General features: G+C 46.7%; 1 protein-coding gene across 3 annotated transcripts in view; it reads left to right on the forward strand.

Moving 5' to 3' along the window:
- The window catches only part of LOC110503501 (reticulon-2), a 23,392-nt gene extending 9,119 nt beyond the window's left edge, over positions 1–14,273 (forward strand). The window contains exons 1-10 of one of the 3 annotated variants that reach the window (XM_036961602.2): positions 1,494–1,807; positions 2,972–3,025; positions 3,619–4,140; positions 4,816–5,028; positions 9,439–9,646; positions 10,309–10,447; positions 12,677–12,746; positions 13,033–13,079; positions 13,195–13,253; positions 13,490–14,273. In XM_036961602.2, coding sequence (XP_036817497.1) covers positions 1,777–1,807; positions 2,972–3,025; positions 3,619–4,140; positions 4,816–5,028; positions 9,439–9,646; positions 10,309–10,447; positions 12,677–12,746; positions 13,033–13,079; positions 13,195–13,253; positions 13,490–13,565 — 1,419 coding nt within the window. In that variant the 5' untranslated portion in view covers positions 1,494–1,776 and the 3' untranslated portion in view covers positions 13,566–14,273. Of the gene's footprint in view, positions 1–1,493; positions 1,808–2,971; positions 3,026–3,618; positions 4,141–4,815; positions 5,029–6,723; positions 6,952–9,438; positions 9,647–10,308; positions 10,448–12,676; positions 12,747–13,032; positions 13,080–13,194; positions 13,254–13,489 lie in introns of those variants that run through there. The other 2 variants (XM_090218143.1, XM_036961603.2) reach the window with 2 other exon arrangements.
- The last annotated feature ends 267 nt before the right edge of the window (positions 14,274–14,540 follow it).

Genomic DNA, 14,540 nt, shown 5'->3' on the forward strand with positions numbered 1-14,540 from the left:
TGTAATGCCGCTCCACTAGATGAGTGATCCCCCAGCTTTTAATTAACAGGATACACAGGTAAGGCGAGTGGCGAAAACTACAGTAGCCTCTTATTGTAATCCCAATGTGTCCATTGCAACTTCCCTTTATGAGCAGTTCTTGGAAATCCGTTGAATATTTAGCAATTGAACTGAGAAAATTGTGAGAATTGTTTTGGCCAAATGTGTGAGTAAATTTATCCATGAGGAATCCAATGCATTCTGTTTTTAATATCCCATTTATATGAGCATGCTATAATTGCAGTAGTTGGCCAGATGTCATTTTACATTGCTGAATGTATTTCCGAAAACCTCTTTGAACCTCTTTCCGAAAACCTCCCTTCAATATTTCATATAATTCCCCCTTATATATTGTCGAAGTCTGAACTGTGAGTCAGTGCAGTCAGTGACGTACATGAGCAGGATGATTTAGCTGACACATTATGTGATCACATTATGAGAGGAAGGCCCAGAAACTTGTCCAGGACTCCAGTCACCCAAGTCATAGACTGTTCTCTCAGCTACTGCACAGTAAGCGGTACCGGAGCGCAAAGTCTAGGTCCAAAAGGCTCCTTAACAGCTTCTACCCCGAAGCCATAAGACAGTCTATAACCCCCCCCCCCCCCCCCCCGTTGTTTTTACACTGCTGCTACTCTCTGTTTATTAGCCAAGCATAGTCACTTTACCCCTACCTACATGTACAAATTACCTCGACTAACCTGTACCTCCGCACATTGACTCGGTACCAGTACCATCTGTTCATAGCCTCGTTATTGCTATTTGATTTTAATATATATATATATATATATTTACTTTAGTTTATTTATGCCTGGTTAAATAAAATACATTTAGTAAATATTTTCTTAACTATGCATTGTTGGGCTTGTAAGTAAGCATTTCACGGTAAGGTTATATTCACGGTCCTGTTATATTCGGCTCATGTGACAAATAAAATGGGATTTGATTTGATTGGCAGAAGTAGCTTCAGGCAGCACACCAGAGCTACAACGGGCTGGACTACAGTCTGTGCTGCTGCTGCTACTCCTGCTTACCGCCGCCAGACAATCTACAAATGCACCCTTCTGCTGTGTCTAGCAGTCTCACACGTGGGTTAAACGAAACACCTAGTACGTCTGTCTGTGTGTGGGAGGGTGCAAAAGGACATGCATTTTTAATGAGCTCGATTATTTCCCTTTGTTATGTGCATGCAACAAGGCAAAGCCCCGTAAGGTGCTTATGTGAATTTACAAAAGCAGAGATATGCTCCGCTCGGCTGGATGCACACACTAATGATTAGACATGAATGGAAAGAGGGAAACACACACGCACACACACACACACACTCTTTCTCTGGCTCTGCCTGTGCTGCCCCCCTGCTGTCATGGTGACGTGAGAGCAAGAGAGGGAGGGAGGGAGGGGAAAAGAGCGAGCAGGAGAGGGAGGTAGGGAGGGGCCCGTGAGCGAGAGGAGGAAGCAGACGGTAAATAGAGGGAGAGCCAGAGACAACAGCAGTGCTGCATCGGTGGAACAAGAAAGAGAGGGAGGGAGGTGGAAGAGGGATAAAGCACGAGGGAGCAGAGAGAGAGAGAGAGAGAGAGAGAGAGAGAGAGAGAGAGAGAGAGAGAGAGAGAGAGAGAGAGAGAGAGAGAGAGAGAGAGAGAGAGAGAGAGAGAGAGAGAGAGAGAGAGAGAGAGAGAGATCCAGGGGAAGAGAGGGGGGCTTCCAGACTGGATGGGCCCAGCGGTGCCTTGATGGAGCATGGGCCAGGTTCTAGGATTCTCCCGCTGCAGTGAGTGTGTCGGTTTTTGTCTGTCTGTCTGTCTGTCTGTCTGTCTTTCGCATCCCAATCTATCTGTATAGCATCTGTACTAGCCATGTGCATGGCCATCACTCTCCCCTCTCTTTCTCTCCCTCCCTCTCTTTCTCTAGCTTCCTCCCTTGATAAACACATGGTTGAAAGGATGGATGGATGTATGGATGCAGTGCAGTGGCAGACACACCTCTTTCTTCTCTTTTGTAGAGACCCTTGCAGTTCTGTATGTGTGTTCTCAGGATGTGTCGGCTATGTGTGTGTGTTCTCATTAGCTGAGCACTGGTTATGTGTGTGTGTTTGTGTCTGGTATTATGTGTGTTTGTGTGTGTTTGAGATAGATGAGGATGAAAAAAAGCTGTGTGTTGTTTTGCTGTCTTCATTATAGCCAGGGCTGCCTGATCTATTGGGTGATCTGAGGCAGGAGGCTTGCTATTGTAGTGAAGGCCTCTCCCCTGCCTGCTCTGCCAGAGCTGATCTGTGCTGTCGGAGGGGGAACATACTGCAGTTAGCTTTTAGCATTATATATGCAAACACTAATGACATTTCTTTTAAATACTGGGTATTGGAAAAAGGCTACTCAAATGCCTGGATTTGAGCCATGGATTCTCCTAAAAAAAACATAGAAATGAAAACCTGTCATTTGCTCTCTCAGTCTCATCTCAATGTATCGAGACACTATTGAAATATAGCAGGTCATCTGAGAATAGGCTACGTGTGGTATAATGCTTTTCTGCGCAATGTACTGCTTTTGAACGGGATACAATGCTTTAGTAGGTGATATTGAATGCTTTAGTAGGTGATATTGAATGCTTTAGTAGGTGATATTGAATGCTTTAGTAGGTGATGTTGAGAGGAAAACTGTTATCTTGATAGGGTCCTCTCTCTAGGCTTACATGCAAATAGGCCTTGGCTAAAAGTTGCAGACATCGAAATAGAAGGAAGAGAGGAGTTGTAGACATAGACGGTATAGAACAGTCTCTAGTTTGGCCAAGCGGCCATTCTTAATCAGTTGTAAATCAGTAGTTATTTAAGATAAAAATGGTCTGTTTGATACTGTACATTTCATGACTGTGGTTACGATAGTTCCCCAGCCAATGGTAATAAACACGTCTCTGATGAATCTGGTTCTTTTTCTTCCAGAGGAATATGGTTCTGTCTCCTCCACACCTGATTCAACATCTCCCTGCACTGAAGGTAACATCACACAAGGCTTACACACTGTACACGTTTAGAAATGGACTGTGTGAATGATTGAACTTCAATATGTGAGAATCATAATATGGGAGAAAAGAAAATCATACTATGACATGTCCACAAAGTCTATAGGTGTAGCCTGAGATTGATTGTGTCGATTTGTTCGTTTGAATCTGGAAACATGACTCCCCATCAAATGTGTTTTGCATCTTCGGATGTTGCCCTTTCATTCAGACAAAGCATGTTGCGCTTCACCGGGCTGTCCCAACTCAGCGCTCAAAAACATCAGAGGACATGTCGATGAGTAAGCAACGTCAAGCGGCTGCTCCATAGACATTAACGTCACAGAACATGGGATATGGTTTTGGAATAATATTGCGTGCTTGCATGGCTTTACCTCCGAGGATGAAAGTTTCCAATGTAATGGTTGAAGTTTAAAGCTAAGTTTATAGCTTTAAAAATTTTTTTTTAAACGTATACAATTTCAATGTATAACATGGATACAGGACAGAATAACAAATATAGAAAATACAAAAATAATTAAAGCAATATAGGTTTTGCTTTTTGGCTTTTCCTGTGCCTGTTCTCTCCAGGTGGGAATGAGGAGTCTGAGCTGTACGACCTGCAGACGGCCAGGGAGTGGTCTGACGAAGAAGACGGGGGTCCGGAGGATGATGACGGTGGAGCTTCATCCCCCTCCATTTGGGGGACCCCGAGACAGAACTCCTTCGAGCCCACCTTCTCCTACATCGCCATCGCTGAGGCCGAGGCAGGCGGATCCTCACGACATCATCGTGACTCATCGTCAGGGAGCCGGCGGAGGAGCGGGGCCAGGGGAGGCCGCACCTCCCTGAGCCGCACGGACACCGTGGAAATGCTCCTCCCCCTGGACTCCCCCGACGTGGAGTGGGACCCCCACGCCTTCCTCGCCCGAGAGGAGGAGGAGGAGAGGGAGCAGGAGGAAAGGGAGAGGGAGGTCCACAGACAGACTGAGACAGTCCATGCATCTCTCCTAGATACTGAGATTGAACCTCAGGAGAGGGACACAGAGACCCAGAGAGGGGAGACAGAGCCCCTGGAGCCCCGGCACTACAGTCCCTCAGAGAGCCCCCAGGGTGAGCTCACTATGGGGCAGTGGGGATGGGATGGGATGGGGCAATCTAGATGGAGGGTAGATGGGATCAGGGTAGATAGACCTGCATGGAGCTACATGGAGCTACAGATAAAAGCAGAAGCCACTGCATCTTTTCAGGCTTTCTAGCAGTGGGCGAGGATACTGCTCGAGGGTAAATGGGTGTAAACCCTATGTTTGAAAATGGGTGGCGTGTCCCATTTGATGGTAACATGGCATACACACAACACAACCTTGTGGAGCTAACTACTGTGTGTGTGTGTGTGTGTGTGTGTGTGTGTGTGTGTGTGTGTGTGTGTGTGTGTGTGTGTGTGTGTGTGTGTGTGTGTGTGTGTGTGTGTGTGTGTGTGTGTGTGTGTCTCTGTCTGTCTGTCTGTCTGTCTGTCTTTCTGTCTGTCATACCATGACCACAGACGAAGTCAGATACCACTGTGCTTTAGACTCCCTAAACATCATGCTCTCTCCTGTTCTGTAGGGTCAAAATGAACGCGTTTGGTTATAAGATTTCTAAATCACTATTCATTGTAAAGTAGGTGAGGCTAAATAATGACATTGTTTGATAAATTACACTTCTAGTTAATCTAATGCAACCTGGTTGTAGAATAACGTGATGCTTAGTGATGACATCATCACAATGACCTTGTGTTCTGTTTCTCAGCGGCATCACCGCCCCCTGAATCTGAGTCCCTCGTAACCATGGAAACCACCGTCACAACGCTCACGGCCGCGCGACCAAGAGGCGGCCTCACCGATGACGTGCCATCCGCTTCCTCCACCTCCATTGGTCGAAACACTCAGGAAGAGCTGGTCAGCGAACAGTGGTTTTCAGCGTTCAGCCTATCAGGCCCCGCGATATGCATCCACGTAGCAGGTAACGTTTGTAGCACATCTTGTCTATTTCTATGTGACTTTCCTATCTTGGATCTACCTTTTACATTTTGAACATCTACCATCCCCTTGCCTTTGCCCAAATCAATCTATTTTGGCTTCTACTACATTATCTACGTCACATAGCAAGTCTGGCAACGCGGTTGTGTTAGAATGACGCCATCTGTCAGAAGACAATGACCCCTACCCTGATACCTCACTCCCAACCCCTTCCTCGATACGTTGCTGAGAGCACAAAGCCTTCCTCAATCAATCCTTTTCAAACCATACTGGAAATAAAGATAACCCTCTCACTGCTTGAGCAACACGGACCCTGGAATGTAATTCCGCTGTGAGCCCTGAGTGTTCCATTGTGTCTCCATGGCAACATTCCCTTGGGATTCCCGAGAGCTAATGGGCTACTTGCGCAACAAACAAACAAAAAATCTGTCTGTTTTCCTGGTTTGTCTGTTTGTATGTCTGCTCGTACATGCACGCTGACACCCCAATCTTTCCTCATCCCTTGGATCACTGTACACATGATAAAGCGAATGTGAGACAGGTCAGTGAAGGAGAGAGAGAGAGAGAGAAAATGTCTATTCTTTTGGAACTTTGATGAGTCATGTTTACTGTTCATTTTTTATTGTTTATTTCAATTTGGTTTAGTATTTATTTCACGTGCTTTGGCAATGTAAACATATGTTTCCCATGCCAATAAGGCCCCTTAAATTGAAATTGAGAGAGAGTGAGAGAGAGAGAGAGAGAGAGAGCAGGGGTGAGACAGATGAAACCTGTCTTCTCCGGACTCCATGGTCGATATGGATCACTCTTCAAGGGGGGGCGCCACTCAATATGGACCTCTGGCATGTCTTCCTATCTTATTATAGTGGGTGTACTGGGGGGTGGCTGGCCCGGGGGCTGGGTGGACTGGGGGCTGGGTGTACTGTACTGTCCACTCCCCCTCACACTGACCCTGGGTGATTAATGGCGGGTCAAGCTGTTGACAGGCTTGAAGGGTTTGTAGATATCATGTAAAGCAAACCATCTGGTTTCTGTATCAGAATGGGGCTGAATGTGTCAGAACGTGTTTTACTCCCCATGTCTATTGTGAGGTTGGACTAGCCGGTTACAGGTTAGATTACCCCTATGTGCATCTGAAAAATGTGAGGCTATTTGAGCTATTGTCTGCACTCTTACAAAAAAAGGTGCTATCTAGAACCTGAAAGGGTTCTTTGGCTGTCCAAAGAGAACCCTTTGAACAACCCTTTTTTGTTCAAGGTAGAACCCTTTCCATAGAGGGTTCTACTTGGAGCCAAAAAGGGTTCTCCCATGCGGACAGTCATAGAACCCTTTCTAAGAGCGTGTACTTACGGGTAGCACGGTACCGTATGTATGTCACAATAATGTGCATTTACTTCCATGCCTGCTCCTTTGTTAGCTGTTGCCTGTTCGGTCTCTGCTTACGTAAGTGTTTTGTGTCATTCTCTGTCTGTGTCTATGTCCATTTCCATGTGAGTGTTTCTCTCTGAATGTCTGTGGTTATGTCTCTTTGGGTCTCTAGTGGTTTTGTATGTCCTCTATGTTATCCAGCTGTGGCTATCTATGTGTATACCAACACGTTTCTCTGTCTCAAGGTTTGTCTCTGTCTGTGCATGTACTAAATGTGTGAATAAGTGAGTGTACTGGGTATCTATCTTACAGTATCTCTATATCTATCTGTCTATCTACATTGGAGTCTCCATGAGTCTTAAGGGGGCGGGCCCTGTTGGGCAGATTATTTTTGGCTGAAAGGTCTCTGTACTGCTGACGGGGCAGGGGAGGCCAAAAACAGCTCAGAGTGGCAGAGAGAGAGCAGGGGGACTGCGTGAGAGTCAAAGCGAGAGAAGGGGGATCGCCTGAGCAGCAACCAAAATGGCCAACATTAATGGTAAGACCCTGGCCTCAGAGAGACAAGATGGAGACAATATGAGACGGTGGCAGTTGGCACACTTAGATCTATCAGTGAGTTGACTAGGCGGGGAGGCATGGGACCTATTGAATGGGCAAAGCAGTGTCTCTTTTCAGACATCGGCAAGATCAGGGCACAGTTAGAGTTTCAGTGCCTGTCGTCCTCAGCCGTCGGGGCGTTTCCACATGTAGGGACTGACTGTCTGTCCACTGCAGAGCCATGCATTTAGTGACCGTGAGTTTGGAGAGGAGTCTGAACGTCAGGAGACCAGCTACAGCCATGGGTCTTTGTTGGGATTTTGACCACTCACTGACCAGGAGTGTTTGAGACCGTACCAACTGTGCAGAGTTGTGTGGGTCTGCCTGCTTAGCAATGGGACCAGTATCGCAATGTTTTTTTCCCCATGGCATAAACAACACTTTTTGGTCCATTAAAAATCTGCTCATCCCATCCCTAGAGGTGACCATCCGGAGTTGTGTTATAGCTTTGTTACAGCATGTAGGGGCCATCTGTGTGGTTGTTTCTGTATGTAAGAGGCTAGTAGCGTGATCAGCTGATCTGTGCCCCCATTTGACAGGGTTACCTCTTTGGGCAGCAGGGTTGGCAGAGCCAAGGTGTTTCACAGGGTCACTCTGGGACTTCCCGCACGCACCATAGTGTTACAATGGCTGGGTGGTGGTTATAGTTGTGGTGGTAAGTAATGCCAGGTCAGGCTGCCAATTGGTTGACTGTTAATGTCTCATGTTGATGTAACGATTGAGTCATTCACGGTCAGGCAGTCAGTGCTCAGCTCTGTGTTGGTTAGTTCAGTCAGAGGAGTGCTGCGTTGGCACAGATAGAGAGGTTTCACTAAGATTATGGCAAATGCAGCTTTCATTTTGATCTGTGTGTGTGTGCGTGTGTGCGTGCGTGTGTGCGTGTGCGTGTGTGCGTGTGTGTATTCCCCCCTCCCCCTTCCCCGCTTCATGTTGTCTGTACTCTTCTCAGAGAGTTCATTATATCACTATATTAACATCAACCAATATAGTCATGGCTTAGTGTAGAGTCAACCTATTGGACCGTCACACGAGGGGTTTGTTTTGCCCCGGCGTTAGTCTAACTTGCTGTGGTATGTCTTCCTTTTCTTAGTGCACTTAGTCTGTGCATTGAATGGTCTTACCACGTGCTGGTCAATGTCGCAAAGTGCCAACACATCAAATAAGGCTGTTTGCTACAGTTCCACCTGTTGGGACAATGGACAAGTGTGTGTGTGCTGGAGGCTTTGTGGGTATTAAAAGTCTGTGGTAATGTTTATAAATAGTCCTCCTGCTGGTCAGATATATCAGTGCACTCTATTCTAATTCCCAGGCTCACTCATACACTAATAGCCATGGAGTAATGACCACATGCCTTTGTCACTGCAGTTTACCACGTCCGAGGGTTAGCGAGCTGCTGGTGTTCAGCTTTATTACACTGTGCTATCAGTGTTTTGGTTGTAATGTTTGTTTTGTTTGTAGCTACTTTGAACTATTCCATGGAGGGGTTAGGCCAGGGGAGCCTCCATTTTGACACTGAGAGGGCCCAGTCGCAGCGGCTCCAGTTGCTGGGTGACTGATCGAGGGAGACGGACAGGGTGCAGAGAGGGGGTGGTAGCGGGCTTGAAGACTGTCAGCAGGTGCTCTCCGAGTCAACATTTAAATTCAGGGTTCCTGCAAAGTCCCTCTCTCCTCTCCTCTTTTCTTTACTCTTCTCTCGCCTTTCCTCTATACCAGGGGTGGGCAACTCCAGTCCTCTGGAGCCTGATTGGTGTCACAGTTTTGCCCCAGCTAACACACCTGACTCCAACAATCAACTAATCATGATCTTCAGTTTAGAACGCAATTTGATTAATCAGGTGTGTTTGCTAGGGATGGAGAAAAAGTGTGACACCACTCAGGCCCTGGAGGACTGGAGTTGCCCACCCCTGCTCTATACAGAGTGCAGGCTATATTAAGCCCAGGTTAGGCTTAACGTCTCCCCCTGCCCCTGTGTGTGTTTTCTCTCTGCCTGGTGACCACTGTCCCTCTGCTCTGCCTACGCACGGCTGAAAGGCCTTCTGGCCCACCGAACACTGGAGAGTCAGAGCCAAACAGGGACTGACTGGCTGGTGATGCTGTGGGGTTTTTGTTAAAAGCACATAGGCAGGAACAGTGAGGAGGAGAGACTTGCAGCTGTGACTGTCCTTGCTGCCTTTCGCAAACCAACTAAAATAGAGGACGTGTCAAATGCATGGGCTTGTCCCCTCCCCCACCCTGCTTCAATGAAGACTCCTGAGTCCATGTTAGCTTCCACTCTGTTCCTCATTGGTTTATATGTGAAGAGAACATGTAGACTATGAAGCTTTCTTATTTCTCCCTTTTTCCCTCTCTTGTCAATTCCCGTCCCCATCCCTCTGTTACCATCTATTCTCCTCTGTTCTCCCGTCCTCTCCCCTCCTCCTCTCCTTAGTGATGGATCTGATCTACTGGAAGGACACAGAGCGTACAGGCATGGTATTCACAGGGCTGGTGGTTGGCCTGCTGTCCTTGTTCCAGCTCAGCATCATCACAGTCATCTCCACCATCTCCCTGGGCGTCCTGTGCTTCACCGTCTCAGTCAGCCTCTACTATAAAATCCTGCAAGTGCTCAACATGGGAGACGGAGTGCACCCTTTCAAGTGAGTGACTCGCCAGTCCTCTCCTCTTTTCTCTCATCCCCCACTCCCTTCCACTCTTGTTTATTTCCTCTCTTCTCTAATGATGCAGTGGGAGTGGAATTCAGGAATAGTTTCTTAATTGGCTGGATTCCCCTCACCTCCCAACATAAATCCTGCCAGAGCTCACAGTCCAGTGGGCTTGCCTTTAAAAAAAAACGACAGTGTGTTTTAGGATTTGTTTAGGCTAACCACTGCTGTTTGATGAAAAACAGGCGATAGACTTCATCCATCAGGATCTGAAAGGAACGTTTTACTTTAGTATCTGTGCTGCTGGAAATAACCGAGGCATGAGACAACAAACTGTGCATGCATCCGGGTGTGTTGGTGGCGACGACCACTCGTTTTCTAATCAACACCCTCTTCCCTGCTTCCTCAACCCTGCACTCTATCTCCATCACTCCACCTCTACACTGAGCCCTCCTTTTCTACCCCCCTCTCTTTCTCTCCTCAGAGCGTATCTGGACCTGGACTCTATCTCCATCACTCCACCTCTACACTGAGCCCTCCTTTTCTAACCCCCTCTCTTTCTCTCCTCAGAGCGTATCTGGACCTGGACTCTATCTCCATCACTCCACCTCTACACTGAGCCCTCCTTTTCTAACCCCCTCTCTTTCTCTCCTCAGAGCGTATCTGGACCTGGACATCAGTTTCAGTGGGGAGCTGGCGGACCAATACACGCAGAAGACCATCGTCACAGTCGTCTCTGCTGCTAACTCACTCAAGAATCTCTTCCTGGTTGGAAACCTCTTTGACTCTCTCAAGGTGAGACTGCCTGGGTGTTGGATCTCATCGATCTTCATCTGGAATTGGCCAGAATATGACCGTGTAACTTTTTTATATGCTCCCCTTTCGACGGCTCCTCTCGATCTCTAGTTCGTTCACTTAAGGTTCAAGTAACTTTTTACACAAGGAAGTCCTTCAGAATGGCATAGACCTTTAGTCCCTAAAAATATGCCCTGTCTCTCTCTCTCTCTTTCTCTCTCTCTCTGTCTTGCTCTCTCTCTCTCTTTCTCCCTCTCTTTGTCTGTCTTTTAATCTCCTTCCCTTCTCCTTGTCTTTTGAACCCTGTCCACTATCGTGTTTACAGGAGGCCATCTTGTCATTGCGGATTTACTACACCATTACTACATCTAGCTGTCTGACCTCTGCTCTCTTTCATTCGAGCAGGCTTCCCTCCCTCCCCTCTCTATCCATCTTTTTCTCTTTCTCTGTTCTGTTCTGTACTGGCATCAGCCTGCCTCACCGTTCACTGGAGATTACGACGTTGTTATGCCTTCCGTCGCCAAATGGCGACTGTGTTTCCGAACAGCGCCGCTATCAGAGACAGCTGCTGTCATACCCACAACTCACTGTGACTCATATGATTGTGATAATCATGTACATACAGTCCCGCAGCATGAAATGTGTCCTTGTTTTTGGTCGCATCAGAGTGGCATCCATTTGATGATTTGATTTGATTTGATTTGATTTATTTAGTACAGCCTTTTCTTACCCAAAGTCACTACAGGTAAACTTTTATTGGGTTTGCAATGCAGTAGCGGGCCTGGAGAGCCATCACACTGCTGAAGTGTTATGAAGGAACTGATAACTGGAGTGCCTGTACAGATACACTACTGCCCTACATGTTTACATTAAGAATCACAGAAAACATCCTATCAAAAAAGGATTTTGCTTTTGCCAGCAAACTGGCAGCAAAAGCACAATTGTGAGTTTGTAGAACTTCGGGTTTGTATTAAATTTTACATTGCGAACGATACACAACAAAAAAAACAGGTCGTATTGTAAGGGTAACAATAAGAAACATCTTCCCTTTACAAGTGTCAGTGAGTGCTCTCCAAGCATTGCAGTGGTGTCATTTTTTTATGAAGGCTAAAACAACATAGAGTGCTCATGCGAAGGTTACTTTTAACAGTTTGCCGAGGCCATACAAAGGCTCTTGTCCTTTCCTTCTCCCCATCCTATGTATGCGTTTCATACAGAACATGAAAAAAAAAGGTGCTATCTAGAACCTGAAAGGGTTCTTCGGCTGTCCCCATAGGATAACCCTTTGAAGAACCCTTTTTGGTTGCAGGTAGAACCTTTTCTACAGAGGGTCAGTCCTGACATATCGGTGAAGCATGTTCCCTTGTCACAGTAAGGCAAAACATACAGCAGATGTTGTATGCTTACAATCTTCCGGCTAATGACAAAATCTAAAGCTCAATTCGTTGTCAAATGATAAAGTGTTTCTGCTAGAAACCTTCCTTTTAGACTTCATTCATTTTGTCTCCGGTTTACCAGGAAAGTAGAACTAAAACATTTGGCACGTTGAATCAACAACAGTCATTTTGGTAGCACCATAATGCTTCAAGGGTTGAATGTAAATTAGCAGCAGGAGTACTTAGTGTGACTTATCTCGGTTTAGTGAGAGCCAGTGTGACTGTGCCACGTAGCCTTGAGCCTGAGCCCCAGAAGCCCCTAAGTCCCTCGGTCTCAACCCTGACCTGGCCGGTATGTGACATGGGACACAGGTGGCTGTTCACCCAGTTACAGGGTACGAGAGGAGTTTTGTCCTCTCCGAGGGGGGGGGGGGGGGGTCACATTTCAGGATGGGGGTACGGGCCCTAAGTGACAACCCACTGAGCACTGAGCTGTATTACACCAACTCCAGCAGGGTTGTGGCGGATGATCTGGGAAACATGTACTCATTCATTTGTCAGGGACCATGTGCAATTTTAACATATGATGCATGCATTCATTTACATATTACATTTGAGTCATTTGGCAGACGCGCTTATCCAGAGCGACTTACAGTTCAGTGCTTTCATCTTAAGATAGCTAGGTGGAACAACCACCCACACTTAAAATGTACGCACGCATGACTAAGTTGCAATGGCTAAAGTCGTCCGCTAAATATGTTTACATTTTGATGGAATTTGCCATGCTTCATGCAAAGAGTACATTCAATTGTGTATGTGGAGCTCACTGTGTGTTTCCTCCCGTTCTTCCCAGCTCCTGGCTCTGATGTACCTGGTGACTTTCCTGGGAGTCCTGTGTAACGGCCTTACAGTGCTCATCATTGGTGAGAATCACAGACACCGTTAGAATCAGCATTTGAATAACTTTATTGTATTGCCATTCAATAATCACGATGTCCCGTTTGTCCTGTAGAGACGGACACCATTGGTTGACGAATGCTGACGTTGTCGCAGATTGTACTTCTAGTATTTCAGTTGAAGACGGCGCTCACTGTATATTGTTTGATTTTAATAAAAGGGCGCGGGCCACGTTGTTAGCCTGAAGGAGCTGTGTACTCAATCAGAAGGCTCGACACATGCTCACTCCTCCCTTTCTGTCTTCTTCTCCAGCTGTGATCACTCTCTTCTCTCTACCACTGTTCTACAGGCAGCACCAGGTAAAATCTCACTCACGCTGCGGACAACTGCTCTCCTGATTAATTCAGCAAAAGGAGGTACTTCTGTCAATCAAATGACGTGTGTTTCTCACCAATACCTCTTTTGATGTTCCAGGCAAAAGTGGACGGCTTCTTTGCAGGAATTCAGGCAAAGATTGACAACGTCAAGGACATGTGAGTATGGCGCCATCTTGTGGCACGACAGTGGAATGAAACATTCCTCTTTCCTTCCTGTAGTTTTCCATTGCAGCTCTGCAGACCCTGAACTGAATTCTGAATCACTGTGACATGTACTCAATTTGTAATAGCTGGCAGTATTGGAGAAATGGTATGGAAAAAGCATATGACCTTTGTCAATGACCAATGTAAATGAGATCATGTGACATTGACCCCTCTCTTTAATAATACAGTCTCCACAGAATTGCCCAAGGTGGTGGCCCCACCCCTGACCCAACCCCTGGCGGTGCGAAACCCAAAACACAATGAAGAGTAACGGCGGACAGGAGAGAAGGATGAGGAGCAGAGAAGAGGAGGAGTTACAGGCTGTCACTCAGATGTCTTACTCGGCAGTCTGCTCAGAGCTCCAGAAGGCCGGAGCTTCTGAGATTGGGCAGGTTGTGTGGGGAGTCAAAGCATGGGGTTGGGACATGGGGTTGGGACAAGGATGAGGGAACGGAAGTGATATCTGGACGAGAGTTGTTGCTGTTTCAAAGGGAGATTTAAGGCATGGCCTACATGGGGGATTGTGGCTTGAATGGTACAGACAGCTGCAGTCCAGTAAAATAATAAGACTGATTGGAACCTCCGATTCTATGAGAACAGTGGGTTCCTTATTGACAGCTGTATATCTGAACAGAGGGAAGTAAAAACTTCAGTATAGAGTCCAGCAGGACTGGAGTTCACCAGGAGCTAGGACGGGGTCAGAAATTGGAGTTCACCAAACCGGAGTTCACCATTATTCATAGCAGCCTAACACTTGGAATCAGGATGTGTGTGTGGTAGAGTCTGTGTGAGGGAATGATGGCACTTTTGTGCGCATGACGAGTGAGAGTGTGTGTGTGTGTGTGTGTGTGTGTGTGTGTGTGTGTGTGTGTGTGTGTGTGTACACAGTATGTGTGAGTTGACATGCAGCTCGCTGATCTGAACCTGTTACCTGAGAACTATTAAAACCACAACTGTTCTTTTCATTTCAAATGTTCTGTTTCTTTTTGCCCACGAGATCACCCCCACAACATTTTGTGTTCACCGACGTTGAGCGTCTTCCGTTCTCATTTCAACAGACTGTACAACCAGTGAGGTTTCTAAAATGGCCTTCAGCTGCAGGATGCAACAGCACAGTCAGAACCAGGCCTCGAAATGCATTTTCTGAATTCACAGTCGAGAAGACAATGATCAAAAGTGTACACCGTATGACTTTTAAAGATACAAATATCCGTGAGAATGGAATTATGGGAAATGCAG

The sequence above is a fragment of the Oncorhynchus mykiss genome, chromosome 24, assembly GCF_057628025.1.
Source record: "Oncorhynchus mykiss isolate SJ-2025 chromosome 24, ASM5762802v1, whole genome shotgun sequence".
In the NCBI taxonomy this organism is placed as follows: Eukaryota; Metazoa; Chordata; class Actinopteri; order Salmoniformes; family Salmonidae; genus Oncorhynchus; species Oncorhynchus mykiss.